Raw genomic sequence first — 22,591 nt, 5'->3', positions numbered from 1 at the left:
AGACCAGCCGACTTCATCCAGGCGAAGGAGTCGGTTGGATTGCTGTTCTGTTCCACACACTGCATGTAAACACGATGTAATGGCTTCTCAGACAGCTTCTCCACAAAGGACCGACTCTGGGCAGACTTGGTGAAGGACTTCACCTGGTTTACTCCCATCACTGTACCGTCCAGCAGTACATCGCCATCAACAAAATTAACTTCAAACTTCAAATTGTGTCCAACAACCTTGGCACGCTTAAAATAGCTGTGAAATTCCTTGCTTTCATCGTCAGTCTTGACACGCATCACCAGAGGATCATCTGATAAATAAATATGTGCAAAAGTACACAATAAAATTCTATCATGAAGAGTTTCCACATTAATCAAACCCCGTCCTCCCGAATTGATTGGCATATATAAACGATTAAGAGAGGAACGAGGGTGGTGTGCACTGTTATCAGACATGATCCTTCTAGTCTTGTTTTGTCCAATCAACTACTCCAAAGGAATAGGAGAGGACTGGCACAGCAACAATATTGGTGGCTTTGATCTTGTTTCGAGCATTTAGCTCTGAGCTCCAGATTTTCTTTGAACGAGATTTATACTCGGCCCGAAGTTTATCTTGAATCTGGGCATTCTTCAGCATTCCAAGATAGGTGTAGGCCTGATCTTCCACAAGATGCTCAATAACTCCTCCTCCTTGTAACCTGACCGATCCATTATTAGTTACCTTGCCACATTTCAAATGAAGAGTATTACATTTGTCGAGGCCAAAAGTCATGCCAATATCATTAGAGAAGGACTCGACAAGGAGAACCTGTTCTTTCAAATTGGTCTCTCCTTCGGCAAGGAGTTCGATGTCATCCATGTAGAGGAGATGAGTAAGAGGTGTTGGGGATCTGTGCTGAGGAGGTCCGGGATGGTAACCCTCCTCCCTATCGAGCAGAAAACTCAAAGAATTTAGAGACAAACAAAAAAGCAAAGGACTAAAGGAGTCCCCCTGGAAAATTCCCCTTCTGATTGGAATAGATTCTGAAGTCTGCAGCTGCCCTTGTGAGTACATCTCAAGTTGAGCCAATCAGCAACTCATTAAAGACTTGAGTAAATCAAGTAGTCGCTCAGGGAGGTCAAGTACTTTGTCCACCTGAGTTAATCAATGATTCTTCTGATCAATACGACCAATCTGAAGACATAGGTAACGGTTCAGAGTACGGGGAGACGACTGACATAATGCCACGAAAGGATATGTAACCAGTTAATGTCACCTTAACTTTTTCATCAAATACCTGAACTGCCGGCATTTGCTATAATCAATGGTTTTCACTTAAGGACATTACGTTTTTGTCCATTTTGGAACTGAATGATTACAAACCGAAAAGATATGTCATCACTCATTCACTTACATATTTTGAGCACAATAACTATCTCTAAGTTTGGTTCACTTTGTCAGATATTTTACGCCATTTGTAATGGGTACAGCTGAAAAGAATCTTAATGACAGGAGAAATAACGACGTAAACAAAAGAGCTTGATCTGATACATACCGATGTTACCAATTAACATTCACAACATTATCGAAAAGCACATATTTCATATTCCATATTCAATATATTCATATTCCCCATTCATACCATTTTTCAGCCCTATAGGTGCTAAAGATACTGCGTGTGTTACTGTTGTCGTCCCTTATATAAGTAGGACTTACAAACTGAACCCTTTGTACAGAGCACTGGTCTTGAATCTGTGAAAGCAAAGAAGGTTGGTGAAAGAACGGCAAATTATTCTATGGGTTTTCTTCCCTCAGACGTAAATGCGGCTGACCAGGTAAAATACATATCTTGTTGTTAGCTTATTGGCAAGTCAAACTCAGATGGAGAAAAACATGCATATAATTACTGTTTTATCTCCCTGCCATTAAAGTTTTGGTATCACACTTCTGCATGCAATGTGTTTGCCTAGCCTGTGCAGTGGCCTCTACGTAATATTTAGAACTAGTTATATAACGTTTCTCACAGAGATGTTAAGTCGTTTGTTAACCAATGAGATTAATAAGATGTTGTTTAACGACTGAAATCTGCTGATGTGGCTGAAACCGGGGGAAAGTACAATGTCACTTACCATACATGAAGAGGTAAGATTCACATCCTTATCGTCAATCGTGAAGTGGTTTTTACGATTGGGACATGGTGATGGCACATTTCCAGTGACAAAAAGATCGAGGTGGTATGAAGTGTTTTGATGTATGCCGACCGAGCTGTCTTTGTAACAAGCTGGAACAAAAGCAACATTATCTTTATTTCCATGAACGTGACGTGACTACATGTTAAATAGACTGAACTCAGTTTGCTATCTCAAGTTGTAAATACGGAAGTAGTTTGCAGAAACAAAGTGAAAATAATCACGTGTTGGAATTAGCTCTCGATCAAGTATATCCATTTATTAGACACTCCATAGTTCTTTGGGTATTCAGAGGATGGAATCTCACAAGCTGAAACATACGTACTGATGTTGAACGGGTGAGCCGGAGGCAGGTTTGATGGCCACAGATGCTGTCAAACAACAAAACGAAACATTATTCCGTGAGAAATACTCAAACTGAACAAAACCACAAAAGAACAAAACACTCTACGTATACCGATTACCATGACCTCTATGGTCTGCACGAAGACTTACATTCTATAGCAATGTCTAAGACCATGGGTGGTTTATTATTCCTAGGCAACAAGGACATAATGAACTAACAGGAAAATTATCATTGTCACAACAGTGGTCATTTACATACAGTATCAACTGACACTTTACACCTATACACCCAAACGAAAACGTGAACAATCTCACAAGGGGTAGATAAAATACATATCAAGATTGGGTTGATAATATAATGTGCTCACAGTTGGAATTGGAGTCGACGGCTGAAACACAAATGTTTGCAGTATGAGTAATTATCAGTTTGTCAGTCAGTTTGAGTACAACATCATTAGTAGTAATCTTTAATAACATGCTTTAATGTTATATGGAAACAAAAGCACAAAGAAACACTACAAAACACTGTGTATCGATTACCATCACTTCCCCGGTCGAGATGGAGACTTATGTTCTATGATATCGTCTAAGCCCATGAAGGGTTTATTATTGTCTGGCTACAAGGACATAATGAACATACATTAACATTAGCATTGTCACATCTTCAACAGAGGTTGTATAATATAACAATCCCACTAGTGACAAGCTGAATAGCAAGTCTGCCCCTCTTGAAGGATTTCATGCTGGCGAAGGAACAGCATAACTTGTTCAAACAGGAACGATAACTCTATGCCTCTTCGTACTTAATATCACCAAAGCATTCGTTCAGTATTTTGCTGTTTTTGTTTTCGCATATTTATTTTAAAGAATTATACTTCCTTGCTACAACTAAAAGAAGGAGGAACGAATATTTGTTAGAAACACTCAACTGATACTTTTAGGCATTCATTTTGACATAGATTTAGAAAATATGGTTGAGAACCATTATGCAGATGAATTGTCCCAAATTACGAAAGCAATAAGCACCTGGTCAGCACGATCACGTACTCCCTTGGGACGAAACACAGTTTTGAAACCACTCCTCCTTCCTAAATCACCTATTTCCGATACTCCCAAATCCTCCAGACCATGTTTTAGTTAAACATCAAGATCCATGTTTTAGTTAAACATCAAGATCCATGTTTTAGTTAAACATTAGGATCCATGTTTTAGTTAAACATCAGGATCCATGTTTTAGTTAAACATCAAGATCCTGTTTTAGTTAAACATCAGGATCCATGTTTTAGTTAAACATCAAGATCCATGTTTTAGTTAAACATCAAGATCCACGTTCTAGTTAAACATCAAGATCCATGTTTTAGTTAAACTTCAAAATCCATGTTTTAGTTAAACATCAAGATCCATGTTTTAGTTAAACATCAAGATCCATGTTTTAGCTAAACTTCAAGATCCATGTTTTAGTTAAACATCAAGATCCATGTTTTAGTTAAACATCAGGAACCTGTTTTAGTTAAACATCAAGATCCATGTTTTAGTTAAACATCAAGATCCATGTTTTAGTTAAACATCAAGATCCATGTTTTAGTTAAACATCAAGATCCATGTTTTAGTTAAACATCAGGAACCTGTTTGAGTTAAACATCAGGATCCATGTTTTAGTTAAACATCAAGATCCATGTTTTAGTTAAACATCAAGATCCATGTTTTAGTTAAACATCAAGATCCATGTTTTAGTTAAACATCAAGATCCATGTTTTAGTTAAACATCAAGATCCATGTTTTAGTTAAACATCAAGATCCATGTTTTAGTTAAACATCAGGATCCATGTTTTAGTTAAACATCAGGATCCATGTTTTAGTTAAACATCAAGATCCATGTTTTAGTTAAACATCAGGATCCATGTTTTAGTTAAACATCAAGATCCATGTTTTAGTTAAACATCAAGATCCATGTTTTAGTTAAACATCAGGATCCATGTTTTAGTTAAACATCAAGATCCATGTTTTAGTTAAACATCAAGATCCATGTTTTAGTTAAACATCAGGAACCATGTTTTAGTTAAACATCAAGATCCATGTTTTAGTTAAACATCAAGATCCATGTTTTAGTTAAACATCAGGATCCATGTTTTAGTTAAACATCAGGATCCCTGTTTTAGTTAAACATCAGGATCCATGTTTTAGTTAAACATCAGGATCCATGTTTTAGTTAAACATCAAGATCCATGTTTTAGTTAAACATCAGGATCCATGTTTTAGCTAAACTTCAAGATCCATGTTTTAGCTAAACTTCAAGATCCATGTTTTAGTTAAACATCAAGATCCATGTTTTAGTTAAACATCAGGAACCTGTTTTAGTTAAACATCAGGATCCATGTTTTAGTTAAACATCAAGATCCATGTTTTAGTTAAACATCAAGATCCATGTTTTAGTTAAACATCAAGATCCATGTTTTAGTTAAACATCAGGATCCATGTTTTAGTTAAACATCAAGATCCATGTTTTAGTTAAACATCAAGATCCATGTTTTAGTTAAACATCAGGATCCATGTTTTAGTTAAACATCAAGATCCATGTTTTAGTTAAACATCAAGATCCATGTTTTAGTTAAACATCAAGATCCATGTTTTAGTTAAACATCAAGATCCATGTTTTAGTTAAACATCAGGAACCATGTTTTAGTTAAACATCAAGATCCATGTTTTAGTTAAACATCAAGATCCATGTTTTAGTTAAACATCAAGATCCATGTTTTAGTTAAACATCAGGATCCATGTTTTAGTTAAACATCAAGATCCATGTTTTACTTAAACATCAAGATCCATGTTTTAGTTAAACATCAGGATCCATGTTTTAGTTAAACATCAAGATCCATGTTTTAGTTAAACATCAGGATCCATGTTTTAGTTAAACATCAAGATCCATGTTTTACTTAAACATCAAGATCCATGTTTTAGTTAAACATCAGGATCCATGTTTTAGTTAAACATCAGGATCCATGTTTTAGTTAAACATCAAGATCCATGTTTTAGTTAAACATCAAGATCCATGTTTTAGTTAAACATCAGGATCCATGTTTTAGTTAAACATCAGGATCCATGTTTTAGTTAAACATCAAGATCCATGTTTTAGTTAAACTTCAAGATCCATGTTTTAGTTAAACATCAGGAACCTGTTTTAGTTAAACATCAGGATCCATGTTTTAGTTAAACATCAAGATCCATGTTTTAGTTAAACATCAAGATCCATGTTTTAGTTAAACATCAAGATCCATGTTTTAGTTAAACATCAAAAACCATGTTTTAGTTAAACATCAGGATCCATGTTTTAGTTAAACATCAAGATCCATGTTTTAGATTTAAATGTAGAGGAAAACCAGACAAAATTAAAAGGGACATTATTGCATATCCGAAACATATTCCAAAACGTGGTGGATTAGAGGTACCGAAAATTGAAAAGACAACTGATGCCAAAAAGCTTGGATGCGTAAGAAAATTATTACAGAAATCATATAAGTGGAATTATCTTTTTCTTAGACAGATGACAGGTGAAATTTACCTATGGTCTGCAGATAGTAATTACATTAAAATCGTGCTACTCCAACCTTAACTAATCAGTTTTTGAAAGTTGTGTTACTTGCTTGGGCCTGGTTCATATCTAAACAAAAAAGATACTATTGCAAGTGAATTTGAAATCCAGTCACAGTCTATCTGGTGTAATGAGAACATATTAGATAACAAACCTATTCTGTGTAAATACTGGTACAACAATGGAGTTGTATTTGTATCTGACATGATGACAGCAGAAGGAAAACTTGTATCATTTGATGACTTTATAGACGTATATAAACTCAAAACTAATTTCCTGACCTATGAAGGGGTCAAACAAGCAATTACTACTCACAGGTCACAACATGTCACAATTCTGAGCACTTAACCGACACACCCTTTAAATTTCTGTGCTCTAAATTTAAAACCGAATACTATAATAAAAACTAAAAATCTAAACCTTCTACCAAAGGACTGGGAAATAAATGGAAATGCACTCACAGCACTGATCCAAGATGGTTGCAATACAGAATTATTCACAATACTCTACCTACAAAACAGTTTTTGCTTAAGATCAAGTATATAGACTCTCTCATTTGTTGTTTTTGTGAATATAACATTGAATCAATTACCCATCTCTTTTTCGGCTGTGAAATTGTTCAAAAAATATCTGAAAAAACTCCAGTCATGGCTCTTAATATTCCGTTGCATTCCACAAAGCAGAATGAGATCAAAGGGAAAAATAACAATCCAATTAAAGCCATAATACTTGTTGTGAAACAAGTTATCCTAATACACAGTAGACATTCAACTGAACCCTTTCAGTCATGTGAAAAGGGAGATAATTAAGTATTTTGACATTACAAAATATGTTTATTCCTTTCTTGGGGTGTTGACAAATTCTTTTCTTTTTGGTCATCTCCACATGCATTTTTCCAGCACTGTGAGGAGAGCAATGGATAATCTCGTCTATGTTATCTATGTTACGATGTTAACTATGTTATCTCTATCTCATATCCATCCATCCATACATCCATCCATACATAATTGACATTCAGCAACCTCTTCCTATAGAAACACTACTTATATACCATGTACCACGTTTTGACTGAATGTACAGTACCTGTAAATGAGCGAAAACAATTAAATAAAAAAGTATGTTTGTTAGACACATATTCTGACGTAATTATTACCAGATGTTCACCTTAAGTTTCCAATTATATTTCTGAATAGGGTTTAATAATTACACACGCAACCAAAAAATCAAGCATAATTAGAACACAATTATCACTTATTTATGACATATAATACACATATATGCTGCTTGTAAAAAAACAAATAAACAAAATTATAAGCGTACAATCGCGATTCAAAAGTGCAATATTTGAAATTGGTACCTGTGCTTACTTCCCTCGAAACGAAGCCCTCGGAAGACCGAACCCAGTCATAGCGGGTGGATGTGCACTCAAGTGTATTCTGATTGGCTGGTTCATTTGCAGACACGCTGAGGGCTCATTGTGTGCACAGAAAGATTATCTGATTGATGGGCATTTTAGAAGTATGGCGAGTCACAAGAAAGTAAGATTCTTTATGGATAACAACTTCTTTCATTGTATTTGATGCGTCGTGTCAGTATGGATTCATATACCGTTGTCAAACAAAATCATATACACTAGAAGAAGTTGTTATTCATAACGAATGTATAGGGGTATGTTGGGTTTTGTAAATACATGTTCTCTGAATTTGCGTCCCATCCAGTCAAAACATTATCTCAGTAGAGATGGTGACCTACTGCGTGGCTGGAAACTGTCATTCGTCCAAGTACAAAGCAGGACTTAAAACTGACAAGAGTTTGCGTCAGTTTCCGTCAGATTCACTCATCCGAGAAAAATGGATGTAGTTTGTTTGCAACCCACAGACATAAAACATGTCATGCCTACAAATATCACACCTGCCTAATTACATAATGTGGCAGAGACAAGACTCGGGTGCACGACTCATAAATCAGTTTATTTTGTTTATGGCGTATAGCCTGATACCTGTTAAGTTCAAATTGCATGTGGTCAATGATTGAAGCTGTGCATTGCATAATGTCTTCAGCAGACAGGCAGATATATAGGTGTCAATAAACCAGACATTGAGTTTTCTCTGTGACAGAGGCTGCTGTCCACAATCAACAAGTTCTGTTTTTTTTTTTATTGTTTTGTTGTTGTTGTTGTTGTTGTAACGAGTAGATTATTTATAAGTTTGTGTACACAATCAAGATTAGACTACTGCTCACCAACTCATACTCTGGGCATGCATACTGTTTCAAGCTCTGTGAACCTAGTCACTGCGCATTCGTTATGGGGGCAGCACAGCACAGCTGTTGAAACCACTCAGCGCTGGGGAAAATTTAGTTTTCATCGCGTTTTTTCAACTTTACAGGTTGAATTGAAATTATTGATGGTATGTTTCGGTAACTGCTTACCAAAACGTATCAGAATCTGTAAAGTTGTGTTGTATGATGCATGTGACCTTTTTAAATATAACATAATGCCATAAACGATTTATCTCATAACAAGCATCGAGACGGGGTCATTTGGAGGTTGTTTGTTGTTTGGAGGTTACGGTAAGGGGTGAGTGGTGACAAATGATTAAATCCTTCCAGAGGGGCACGAGTCGCTATCGGCTTGTCCGGAATAACTCGAGTTGGTGACGAATGCCCAGCAAATCCGCCAACAATTTCTCGTATGCTGTGGCTATTGACAAATATATTTTAAGGGTAACAAAGATCAATAAAAGCATTTTCAAGTTGTAATGTCAAAGCCTGTGGTAAAGTAACTGGGATCGCAGGCCTTGTCTAAAAATGTGAAGTTTGAGTCAAGCGAATGACGGCCAATATAACGGCGAACATAGTTAAAGCTTTCAGTGGGCTGACATACAACAGTTATCCATATGAGTAATTCAAGGTCTGACGTGAGAAGAAAACCTTCAGAGAAAACAACATTATGGAAATTGTAAAATTGAAAACAAGGTTTGATCTAACAACTCAATAACTACTTGTAACTAACTTTCCATATGATTTTCATGATATTAAAGATTTTAGTTCTTTCGATGTTATTCAGCCGTTATAACAGCTCAGATTGCAGCATACAAAAAGACACTCAGGAAGTAAGTCTTCAAAACAAGGTTTTCCGGCACATTAGCGAAATATGTGGGCCAAACACCCAAACCAAGAAATCCAATGTTAAAATGTAATTAAGGGATGGTTCAACTTCATAGTAATGTACTGTTATAGGAATCAAGATAAAGCACAATATCAATATACATATATACAGTACAATATACAATATATATATATATATATATATATATATATATATATATATATATATATATATATATATATATATATATATATATATATATACGCACGCACTCATACATACATACATACATACATACATACATACATACATACATACATACATACATACATACATACATATATGAATGCCAAATCAACACTTACAGTAGCATGTATACTCTCCAGCCACACAGCAACAAACAAGGCAAATAGGAGCAACTTCATCCTGCAAGGGATATGTCTAGTTTCAGTTAAAAGATAGAGCTGAAGCATCTGGGATTACGTGACGTCTGATAATATATAATATTTTGTGATAATTTTGTGATATATTTCATTGTTATTTTTTTGTGATGACCGTGGCACTTTGATTGTGCTCCTCGGTGTTATCCTTTATGACATCTGAATATCGTATATCCATGACGGAGTGAAAGTTCGTACATCAGGGTCTGTACAGATCTTTGAGATTCACTCATGCCACAAGTACTTACGATATACTCAGTTTTGTTGTAAGTATGTGCTACTGGTGTAGGGTTAAGCAAAGGGTCATTTCGCGGGCAGGTTTAATGTCAATACAGTGGTGACTATTCAGTTGTTCAGGTCCAATCTCCAGTTCATATGAGTAATGGACCGTATAAGTGAAACAACTAGTCATTATTAAATTATGATGCTAGTATTGTGATGATGCAGTTAAAGCTAAATATGTCCTTGACCTGGATCACGCCATGGCACTTATTGCCAAACCAATTGTTGTCAACTTTACATGTCATACAGAGAATGCTTTCTGGATGAAATCATCTATCACTGAAACTCGTGGTTGACTGATGTTCAAAGTTGAAAGTGTCATCATATATTACATATACGGTTACGTTTACATTAGAAACGGTTATACAGTATTTCCCGTGGATGAATCTGGCAACAATCACTACTTCATAGTTTGATGACACTACTGCACTTGCCGCTATATATACTGCTACGTTTAGATTAGAAACTGTTATACAGTATTTCCCGTGGATGAATCTGGCAACAATCACTACTTCATGGTTTGATGACACTACTGCACTTGCCGCTATATATACTGCTACGTTTAGATTAGAAACGGTTATACAGTATTTCACGTGGATGAATCTGGCAACAATCACTACTTCATGGTTTGAAGACACTGCTGCACTTGCCGCTATATATACTGAGAGATACAAATAAATGTTCTGGAAACTGGAAAATATTAAATTTGAAAATTAAATTTTGCGGTGAACCTTTATTTGTTTCTCTCAGTATATGGTCTTTTTGTAAATGGTTGTTATTCCCCTTAACAAATAGTCACAAGTAGTCTGACCAAGAGTCATGTTTTCCTGTTACTTAGTAAATAAAGCACCGTGAAACTGAAAAGTCATTGTAATAAGCGCGAGAAATGGACGCTTTGTAAAGGTGTGTGAGATGCTATGAAATATATAGATGATCAAGAGGTCATAAGATTAGATTTGAATGCACTTTACGTGAGAATTGATAAGTTGAAAGTTGAAAGTTGAAAGTTATGTCAATGATATCCAAGCACGAATATAGGAAAAACATCGAATAAAAACAGTTACGACATGGTCATCTGTGGTAACCCAAAAGTGGCAGCATTAGGCTTCCGTAACAGATAGGTCGTGCTACGGGCAAATGTTTAACACAGCATCCTGGACAAGAACTTCACAAACACTGCAGGGACAATCTGGACCCTAGGTAATAAATGGGAACGCACGTATTGAAGAGCTGGAACATAGCTCGAAGCAGGATCTTTGAATCGGAATCTTAGAGAGTACGAGATCTACTTCCGGTCTCAGAAACAGCGTTTCATCAGGTGTAAAGGGGAAGGAGAATTTGTAAAGTTTGTAATATAAATGTAATCGAAGGCAAATACACAGTTCCATTGTGTCTGTCCAGCATACTAGTGCACGAGAACCAAGTATCTGAACACCGATTTCTTTGAACAACAAAACGTTCCTATCTGAGACAGACAGACACACACGCTTTAACTTCCTACCTGACAGCCAGAGAGGTAATCACTCTACTAAGGCAGGATCAAGTACGACTTCCTACCTGAGACAGCCAGGGAAACATTCACCCTTCTAAGGTTGGATCAAGTACAGCATCCTACATGACTCAGAGAGACACCCACGTTTCATCTTCCTGCCTGACGGCCATGAGACAATCGCACTACTAAGACTGGATCCAGTACAACGTTCTACCTGAGATAGCCAGAGAGACATTCATTCTACTAAGGCTGCATCAGGTACAACTTCCTACATGAGACATCCAGAGAGACATTAAAAAATAACTGCCTACCTGAGACAGAAAGAGAGACATTCACGCTACTAAGGCTGAATCAAATACAACTTTCTAAACGAGACAGACACACGCTGGGTACAACTTTCCACCTCACGTCCAAAGAGACAATCACGGTTCTAAGGGTGGATCAAGTACAACCTCCTACCTGAGACAGCCAGAGAGACATTCATTATAATAATACTGGATCAAGTACAACTTTATACACGAGACAGCCAGAGAGACAATCAAGTACAACTGCCTACCTGAGACAGACAGGCAAACATTCACGCTACTAAGGCTGGATCAAGTACAAGTTCCTAAGCGAGACAGACACAGGCACGCTACAGCTTTCTATCTGACGACCAGAGAGACAATCAGGCTATTAAGGCTGCATCAAGTACAACTTCCTACTTGAAACAGCCAGAGCGGCATTCATGCTACCAAGGAAAGATCAATTACACCTTCCTACCTGAGACAGACAGGGAGACATTCACGCTTCTAAGACTGGATCCAGTACAACTTCCTACCTGAGACAGAGAGAGAGACATTCACGCTACATAGTCTGGATCAAGTACAACGTCCTACCTGTGACAGTCTAAGAGATACATTCACGCTACTACGGACAGACCAAGTACAACTTTCTACATGAGGCAGCCAGAGAGACATTCAAGTCGCGCTACTAAGGTTGGACCAAGTACAGCTTTCTATAATGACACTGTTATTAATCCTTTCAAACAGCTACCTGGACATAGGGTTACTACTCAAGAAGTAAAGGTTTCATTGTCTAAACCTAATAAACTTTGTGCAAAAGTTGATCAAATGTAATTTCTAAACATAAATAAATCGTTGATGTATTAATGCTCCATGCACTCTTTCACTTGTCACGGTCGGTTTGTTTATTTGTGACCAGTTAAACTGTACTAATAGGGTGTTCTATATAGCAGTTGAACTGTACCAAAAACATACTCAATACAGCAAATAAACTGTACCACCAAGATGCTCTATACAGTAGTTAAACTGTACCCAAACTGTTCTATCCAGCAGTTAAACTGTACCAATGAGACGCTCTACATAGCAGTTACACTGTACTTATAAGATGCAATATGCTGCAGTTAAACTATACCAATAAGATGTTCTATACAGCAGTTAAACTGAACCAATGACTCTATACAGCAGTTAAACTGAACCAATATGAAACTGTAGCAATAAGATGCCTTTAGCACATCGAAACCGTTGACCATATAGTTTTATTTTACTTATTAAATAGCGTGCCAGTTTTAATTTACGTTACTCCCTACCTAGTCACAATACTTGCCCAAGTTTATTAGGCTGTTTTAAGTGCACAGTGTCTTGTAATCTCCATACAAATATCCATGCTGACATGTTCAGGAAACTTTACAATACTTTCACTGTTTCCATTATCTGCCTCAGACCTCTTCATTGCTATAATAAAAGATAAAATTAACTGTAACGCTTTAGCCGCAGGGGTTCTCAATATGTATGAACGTCGTCTTAAACATCGCCCGGAATTGTGTTTAGTTAAGCAAATAATAATAACATTGACAAAATGTTTTACTTATCCACAAGGTGCATTTGTTCTGTGCAGTTCTTTTGTGTTATATGCATCATCTTTGTATTGACAATTATTTTATATTTAACGCAATTGTAATGTATGATCGTGTCCCATGGGCCTGAATAAGCTGTCGATGAAAAGCATTTACACATGTCGAAACGACCGTGACAAGGAATAAACTAATTCTCTTCTTCTCTTAATCTTCTTCTTCTTCTTCTTCTTTTTCTTCGACAGCTCGCCCACCACGCCCCCATTATACATGTACAAGTTCAAGAAGAGCCATGTCCTGATTCGCTGGTGAGAACAGCGACTACAGTACGGAACAGCTCTCTGTATTCACGTACACAAACCAGTGAAATATTGACAATATGGTACCTGAGATAAAAGTAAGGCTTGGTAAAAGTAAGGCTTGGTAATATAGTTTGAGATATTTAACCTAATAGCTGGATAATTTTACCAGAAAACCTGCTGTAGCATAGTCGTTTAAACCTTTTTTTGCTTAAAGCGTTAAAACAAATCGGTTTGTCAAGAACACACAAATCGATTATTTTAACGGATATAATCTATTCCCATCTCCTAAATCTCATAGGAAAGATAGCAACCATTCTCAAGGGTAATGTTTTATGCTTCTGCAACTTCATACGCCATTGTGTGATAAAAATGAAAATGAGGAATGATCCATACCTGGTGTGTTCTCCTGTGTACCTGTGTGTCGACAGCAGTAGCACAACTGATGCCCAGGTATTATGTCAACTCTCTAACACGCCTGCTTGCTGTTATCTACATTAAGGACAGACTGGTACAAACTATTGCGACTTTCAGGGTTGTGTCATGTGTGGTACACTGATAAAGTAGATTAAAAGTGTTCAGAGAGCGAGAGACCGAGAGAGACCGAGAGAGACATACAGAGAAACAGACAGAGAAACAAAGAGGCAGACAAATGGTCAAACTCCGACCCTGGGCCCCGTTTCACAAAACTCTCATAAGCCTAAGATTTCGTAACTTTTCTCGTAGCTCCTGTCTTACAGCATGAAAGACACGTTACGAAATCTTAGGCTTGCGGGAGTTTTGTGAAACGAGCCCCAGTATCAGAACTAGAGTAGGTAAAGTATGTCATTATCAAACTGTTAAAAGATACAGAACAGAGGTCTGATGAGAGACAGTCAGTTAAGGAGGACATCAAAGGAATGAAATCAGACATTACAATTTCAAAAGAAGATTTTAATTGGAATAAACAAGAACAGGAGATAATTAAACTGGATATTGATGCTGTAGACAAAGGCAGTTTGATGCAGAAAAGTACTTACAGGACATAGCCTCTAGACTAGAAGAGCACGTACAACGCAGTAGGCGTAACAGTCTCCTGCTGTACTGTGTACCGGATATTGGCGACAAAGAGACATATACAGAAACAAACAATAAACGCCTTGACATTTGTGAAAAAGCTAGAGACGTAAAGGGGATTCCACTCCTGGTCCCCAGAGATATAGAAAGGGTACACAGGGTATCCTCCAGGTCGAGAAGGAATAGGAAGTAAAAACCACCAATTGTCCGCATGGCCCACTGGGAAGACAAGTGGCTCTCGGTCTAGATGAGGAATGTGCAGAGGGAGCAGGGTGTGGGCATCGCAAATGATCTGACTAATTAGCGTGATCTGTCTAGCGTAATGAACTATACCGACATCGCACAAATTTCATTTGGAATTTTGAATTTTGGTCTTGGCCTTATTGTTGGTCGAAAACATTTTAGACGCCGAAATTTGTTATGTTATGAACTTTGCCTAGACTCTTATGCCCCGAAGGCTCATGGACCAATCGGGTGCATTATAATTATTTTTAATTCTTTTGCCGGAGTATATTCCAGCACATGTTGGGTACTATCATGGAGAGAACTTAGCTTGGGCCGTGGCAAGTGACACTGATCTAACGTTGTATCGATACGAAACAGAAAACTACTTTCGTGGCACCGATATTCACATTGCTCAGTTCGATAACAATGAAGATTACAGTGAGTACTATTGTGACTATATCACAGGCTCTTTACATGCTTCTGCTACAGGTAGTATCCCATCCACACACTTTAGGCCCTATCTTAAACCTGACTGGAAGAAAGAAGGTTTTCATAATCTGCATAGTGAAATGCAAAATTGTCGACGTCAGTTGGTGACAAAATGGGACAGTGAGAGACAAAAACGATGCTGCATGTGCAAAATATAAGGAAGGTAGACGACTCTTTCGTAAAAACATCGCTGTGCAAAACAGCAGTTATGTAAAACAGATTTGATGAAATCTATGAAGCAGCAGCAGTTCCAAATTAAGAAACGTTACAAACGCTACAAGGGTAATGCTGAAAATTTTCCATATGAATCTCAAACAAGTTACAAGGGGAAGGATATTTGCAGTCTGTTTGGACGCTACTTCCCTTCACTAGCCACTCCTTGCCCAGATGTAAAATGTGACTATGTACATGCCCAGAATGTGAAAGAGCGAAATGCTAATATTGTAACAACAGTTGATATACATATCGCCGCCGGATCACCACTACAATGTCCATTCACTGAAGACTAAATCTACTTTGCAGTAAAACGACTTAAAGTACGAAGGTCGCCTGGTCCTGACGGTATATTGAATGAGCACATACAGAAAGCTGGTAGATCGTTGTTGCATCACATTTCCTTACTATTCAATGCCATTATAATGTCTGAATACATCCCTAATTCATTTTCTATAGGTCAGATTCTTCCAATACACAAGGGCCACGGTAAACCAAAACATGACCCTGGCGATTACAGAGGAATAACCATGTCGTGTGTATTAAGTAAACTCTTTGAAAGATTTCCCCTTAACAGAATAGAGTCACGGATTTATTCTAAGATAGAATTCCCCCATCCTCTGCAATTTGGGTTTAGGCGTCACTAGGATGCTGAAACGGCCTTACCTACATTAAATGAAAACATTGCATTTACAATGAAAGGATGTCGCCTGATATCTATAAGTCTATAGTTTTAATGAGAAGATAAAACTAAAGCACGTTGTAGAGTTAACCAAGGGGTCCTTTCGCGGACAGGTTTAGTGTCAATACAATGTTGACTATTCAGTTGTTCAGGTCCAGTCTCCAAAAATGCATTGTAAACGATTAGGCATTGCTTAAATTATGATGTTAATATTGTGTCATACACTAAAACTATAGATGTCGTTGGTTTAGATCACACAACAACACTATCTGCCAACACAATTTGCTGGAAGCTCTACATATCATACAGACAATACTTTGAAATCAATACTTTCTGAATGATATTATCTATCACTGATACTCTTTGCTGACTGATGTTCAAAGTTGAAAGTGTCATCAGGTATTACATATATCTTAGAAAAGGTTATATTTCCCATGGATGAATCTGGTAAAAATCACTATTTCATGGTTTGAAGACACTACTGCACTTACTACACACTATATACACTGAGAGAAATAAACATAGGATCACAGGAAACTTCAAGTTTTCGTTTAGTTTCCATTTTATATCACTACAACGCTATTTAAAGCTGGCGATGTAAACTGAAAAATATTAAAGGAACGCTTGAATTTTGCGGTGATCCTTCAGTTGTTTCTTACAGAATATGATCTTTTGTTCAAATTATGTTTATCTCCCTTGACAACTAGATACAGCTTCACCTAGTTCAGAACAATAGTGAACCTTTAGTGTCACACAGCAAATAAGGCTCCGAAAACTGCAATATCATTGCAATAGTGGTTCTACTGGTAATGAAGAGGCAAAACCTGTACGATTCGTAAAGGTGCATGAGAAAAAGAATGCTATCAAATATACAGATCAGTTAGAGGTTCTAAGATTAGATTTGAATGCACTTTTCGAGAGAACTGATGAAGCTGAAAGTTGAAACTTATGGAAGTGAATTCAATCTCGAATCTCGAATGCAGGAAGAAAAACGAAGAAACATTTACGACATGACCATCTATGGTAACTCATAAACAAAGAAACAATGAAACCTATACTGAAAGGAAGCCCAAGATTCTGGAGATATTATCGATAAGAGATAATTATATTGTGGTATGGAAGTAAAGAAACTGCAGCCTTTAACAGGACGAGACTTACTTGCCTTGACCCAAGACCAGAACTACCGTGGAATGGATGAGTGACGTACTGGGTAAGTTGTGCTACGGAAAAAATTAATCGTCGGGGCAACTAATTGACACAACCTAGACCAGAACTTTACCAACATTGCAGGAACAATCTGGGCCCGAGGTACAGCTATAACGGTAGTCTTGTTTTGTAAGAATGATTGCGCATTTTCGTCTCATCTTGTGACTCTAAGTAAACTTAGCCCCAGTGTTATTCGTTACTCTCCTACACTGGGTCTAACAAAACCTAATAGCAGGTTGCGTCAGGTAACCTTTGAGCGACCTATGAGCGTCCAATCAAATGCGGGTTTGGTGGGGCTTAGAGAATATACTGGCCACTTGAGGCCATCTTCCTCAACTAACGAAAATCCGCATGTGACACTGACATTTGACCTGCAATATATACGCTTTTTGGTTTATGTTGATATAGGTACCATTAGCTAATATTTCTGCAAGCTGACATCCTTGAATATTGCCAAAAACGCTAGTTTCTGTTTATTGACTGTTGTGGCATGCTCCATGTGCATCACCCGGAAGCGATCGTGCGGAAAATATAATTCGGAATCGTTCGGGCGAACATTTGGGTGTGTGAAAGTTCGAAAGGTATGGGCGAATGTCCACTTTCAGGATTTAGTAAGCTTTGGTCTGATTGGTAGATCTCAAAGGTTACCTGTCGCGACCTCCAAATGGGTTTTGCTACATCCAGTGTAGGAGTGTAACGAGTAACACTGGGGCTTTACATAGACTGTGGAAAAACAGTATTTAGCACTCACTAAGTTAATGAGTTATGACCAGTACTTTCAACAGTAATCTTATGGCAATATGGTGTCCGACCATGTTTGACAATGGTGCCTGAACTCGTTGAGTGTCATCCAAAACAAAGTATATTCAGGCACACTGTTTAGGTGTCAAGACCGAGTATCGTGCACTCTTGACTGTGAACATGGTACAACTGAGTATTGATTACTCACCCGTTGAAGATATCACTGTTTAATGATTCTACAAATTTATTACACATCGCCAATAATGTACGTATGACGTCAAAGTGTTTTACAGTTATGACGTCACAATGCTAATACCTCTGTCAAAATAGTATCAGACCTTGCTTGACTCACGTAAAGCTGCCATCAGGCTCGTTGAGTTCTTAGGGAGGAAGAACTTTGCCCGATATTATATTGCTAATGTTGAGTGAGTAATAAATAGCACTACATTTATGAAATTCGTGAATGGTATCTGTATCTAACTCTCACAACGTCATGTGAGATTACAGCGTGAACACATACATCAGTCTACAAAGTCGGTTCCAGAAAAGTAATCTTATCTCGATTCTTAGTGTGCCGTTTGTTTTGATGGGACATCAATGTTAACGCATATTGACAGTTTTTATCCTCTTTTGCAACAGTTACATGGGTTACCACGTCATAATTAAAGATTTCATTGTCTAAAATATTCGTGTTAAAGGAGAGCCGTGGCGGGCGAGCTGTCTGAGGTGAACCCAGACACGGCTCTGCTCTCTTTTAAAATGTATGTTGAGGACCAGATACGGCTGGTGAGAACAGCGACTATAACATGTAGCAGCTGTCTGCATTCACGTACACAAACCAGTGACCGGCGATGGATGAAATATATGGTTTGTTAGCGTTAATAGCTAAAGCTTGATAAACACCAATAATATAGCTTGACCATGAGATGTTGAACTTAATAGCTGGAAAGTGTTAACAGAAAACTTGTAATGGGATAGCATAAGTGTTTGAGTTAATCAATACATTCTGTTCTTATCTCTTAAATGTATAAAAGATGTGCAAAATATTGTGAACGGTAATGTTTAGTGCTTTCTTCAAATTCATACGCCATTTTGGGATAAAATGGAAATGAGGAATGGTCCATACCTGGTGGGTTCTCAGCGACGGCAGTAACAAAACGTACACCCAGACTCCCTAACACACCTGCTTGCTGTTATCGAGATTAAGTTCAAACTGGTACAAACTATTGCGACTTTCAGGGTTGTGCCATGTTTCTGTGGTACACTGATAAAAAGTATTGACAGAGAGAGACAGGGAGAGAAAGAGAGAGACAATAGGGCAATAGACGTATCACCTATGGTTTCAGTTGTAGTGTACAGTTATGTAGATATAGTGATGCTTTAATTACCTAATCTGAATAACTCGATAGTTACTAAGACAATAATTTGTGTCTGTGTTCGAAAAGGTGCAGTCTATTAATAACGTTAGCTGTTATGCAAGGACAAGGCAAACGTTGTTTTAGACTGTGGCTTAAATTCTGTACTGAGCGGCTTTAAGGGGTGACTATTGAGGTAAAGTGACTGTTTCGATAGCGATGAACTATTGATACATACTATTACTGAGATAGCGAGAGACCATTGATGCATACTATTACTGAGATAGCGAGAGACCATTGATGCATACTATTACTGAGATAGCGAGAGACCATTGATACATACTATTACTGAGATAGCGAGAGACCATTGATGCATACTATTACTGAGATAGCGAGAGACCATTGATGCATACTATTACTGAGATAGCGAGAGACCATTGATGCATACTATTACTGAGATAGCGAGAGACCATTGATACATACTATTACTGAGATAGCGAGAGACCATTGATACATACTATTACTGAGATAGCGAGAGACCATTGATGCATACTATTACTGAGATAGCGAGAGACCATTGATGCATACTATTGCGATAACGATAGACTATTGATACAAATGTTGCACCCATGGAAAGGGGTAACCGAAACAGCGAAAAATAACAGTAAGTTCAGTCGATCATCAGCTTTAAATGATGTGCAAGATGACGTAGGTGACGAAGACTCCTGACGTCAATCTGTGACGTCATATTTTGTGATGCTAGCTAAGACAGCTAGTTATGACAATAAAAAGAGGCATATAGGAGCGCCTGTTTGCCTTTAACCAGATCGATATATTACAGTTTTTTATTGGGCACCTGATACAAAATATGTTTAGCCTAAACGTGTTAAAGATATGTATGTCAATTCTAGAGGGCTAACGTTTTCCAAAATACAATCATTCATTAAGTCTGAAAACACGTTTATGTCAAATCTGGAGTATCAACATTTCCAATATAAGGTTACTAATTCTCTTCACCGGTGGACATCGATATCTTGGGAAGTACCTGTTTTCTAAAGTTCACATTATAGGTATAGTAAACTGTAAAAGGATTATCCTTCACTGCAAAGAGATGGGTGATCAAACCATTTCCTTAACAGATACCATAACAGTTTTCATAATACCTATTCTCATATTTAGCGGTGAACAAACATCTTATACAGTATGGAACATGTTCACATCATTCACACAGCATGTACAGCCTTAGAACCACTTCCATACATACAGAGTGTTCAAACATTTACAGGTATCAGCTGGAATATCCATCATATATCAATCACATGATCTACCGTCACAGTGATTAAGCTAACATATTAATTTGCAGTTTCTCATGGTTGGTACTATATGCTTTGGCGGTACTTGCCTTGGATACCATACAACTAGGTATCTGTGAAACTGGAGTAATGGATAGGTCACTGGGATAATGTGGTAATAGTGTCCACTGTAATCTGAGCTTTGACCCAACTCTTTGTAAGTCAGTCTTGAATGTCTCGCTCTGTTAAATCGTCTAGCCGGTTCCACTGTGTTAGAAGGTCTGGGGTGGACAATATGTTCAGAAGAATCACAAACATCTGATTCTGCACTGTCACTACTACTTGACTCTGGTTCAGTCTGGTTTGTAGTTTTTAGCCTGCTACTTCCGTGTCATTCCCCACATTCAAATCATTTAAGTGTTCGCTAATGCCAACGAAATCCTGCTCATCTTTTGAGCTGTCAGAAGTACTGTTGCCAATACTAGGTTTTATCTGTTTCTGATCCCCTGGTGCTCTCCTAGGTCGCTTTCTCTGTGGCAGATCAACCTGGAATGGAATGTTTTCTCATGGAAGCTACAGATTCGTAAAGGAGACACCCGTCCCTCTGGTTTGACCACATACACTGGACTTGATTGGTCTGCATTCTGCTGGTTCAAGTACAATATGGATCTGTTCCTCCCAGTGTGAACGCAGCTTCCCAGTACCACCCCTCTCGTTAAAGTTCCTGACAAGAACTCGATCACCTGGTTTCAATACTGTGTAGTGAGCTTTCATGCTGTAGTGTTCTCATGACCTCTCAGTGGACTGTTTCATCCGATCACTCACAAGATCATATGCCTGCTGCATGGTTTCATGCCAGTTTTCAACAAACTGTTGATAACTTTTCCCCTCTCCTTCCAGATCAAACATCAAATCAACTGGTAGCCTTGGTGAGCGGCCATACAATACGTAGAAAGATGAGAATCCAGTCACTTCGTGTTTGGTACTATGCATGTACAACCTGATTTACTTGATCTTTCCAACTGAGCTTCAGCTTGTCAGGAAGTGATTTCAACATCTCTAGCAGAGCTGGATTGAAGCGGTCAAGTTGTCCATTCCCTTGAGGGTGATATGGTGTTGTTCTTGATCAAGCAACAGAACTTAATTACGTTAGGCGTCTAACAATGTATTCCTTCACTGCAAAGAGATTGGTGATCAAACCATTTCCTTAACAGATACCATAACAGCATTATGTAACAGTTTTCATAATACCTATTCTCATATTTAGTGGTGAACAAACATCTTATACAGTATGGATCATGTTCATATCATTCACATATCATATACAGAATTAGAGACACTTCCATACATACAGATTGTTCAAACATTTACAGGTATCAGCGGGAATATCAATCATATATCCTGCATTATCAATCACAAGATCTACCTCCACAGTGTTTAAGCTAACACAATTGTTGCAGTTTCTCACGATTGGTACTACATGCACTAGCGGTACTTGCATTGGGTACCATACAACTGGCTATCTGTGAAACAGGAGTAATGAGTAGATCACTGGGATCATGTGGTAATACTGTCTCCTGTAATCTGAGCTTTGACCCAACTCTTTGTAAGTCAGTCTTGCCGGAGCATGCCTCTCTCTGTCAGGTCGCTTAGCAGTTTCCTCTGCGTTAGATGGTCTCGGATGGAGAATATGTTCACTAACATCTGATTCTGCACTGTCCCCACTACATGACTCTGGTTCAGTCTGGTTTGTATTTTTTGT

The 22,591-nt window shown here is 37.8% G+C and overlaps 2 protein-coding genes across 7 annotated transcripts in view; one reads left to right on the top strand and one right to left on the bottom strand.

The window, feature by feature from the left end:
- LOC137292233 (anaphase-promoting complex subunit 13-like) overlaps positions 1-22,591 on the top strand; it is a 384,028-nt gene that overhangs the window by 282,130 nt on the left and 79,307 nt on the right. The gene's annotated exons all lie outside the window — the stretch shown is intronic.
- Positions 1-22,591, bottom strand: part of LOC137291963 (uncharacterized) — a 58,839-nt gene that overhangs the window by 15,579 nt on the left and 20,669 nt on the right. For 4 of the 6 annotated variants that reach the window (XM_067823518.1, XM_067823525.1, XM_067823545.1 and 1 more), the window contains exons 2-5: positions 9,568-9,628; positions 2,873-2,893; positions 2,485-2,530; positions 2,100-2,251 (exon numbers count right to left, since the gene is read on the bottom strand). In XM_067823518.1, coding sequence (XP_067679619.1) covers positions 2,100-2,251; positions 2,485-2,530; positions 2,873-2,893; positions 9,568-9,628 — 280 coding nt within the window. Of the gene's footprint in view, positions 1-2,099; positions 2,252-2,484; positions 2,531-2,872; positions 2,894-9,567; positions 9,629-13,966; positions 14,131-22,591 lie in introns of those variants that run through there. The other 2 variants (XM_067823551.1, XM_067823539.1) reach the window with 2 other exon arrangements.

This window comes from Haliotis asinina, chromosome 1, assembly GCF_037392515.1.
Source record: "Haliotis asinina isolate JCU_RB_2024 chromosome 1, JCU_Hal_asi_v2, whole genome shotgun sequence".
Classification (NCBI taxonomy): domain Eukaryota; kingdom Metazoa; phylum Mollusca; class Gastropoda; order Lepetellida; family Haliotidae; genus Haliotis; species Haliotis asinina.
Note: the sequence above shows the minus strand (reverse complement) of the source record. Positions and strands in the feature narration are given on the sequence as shown.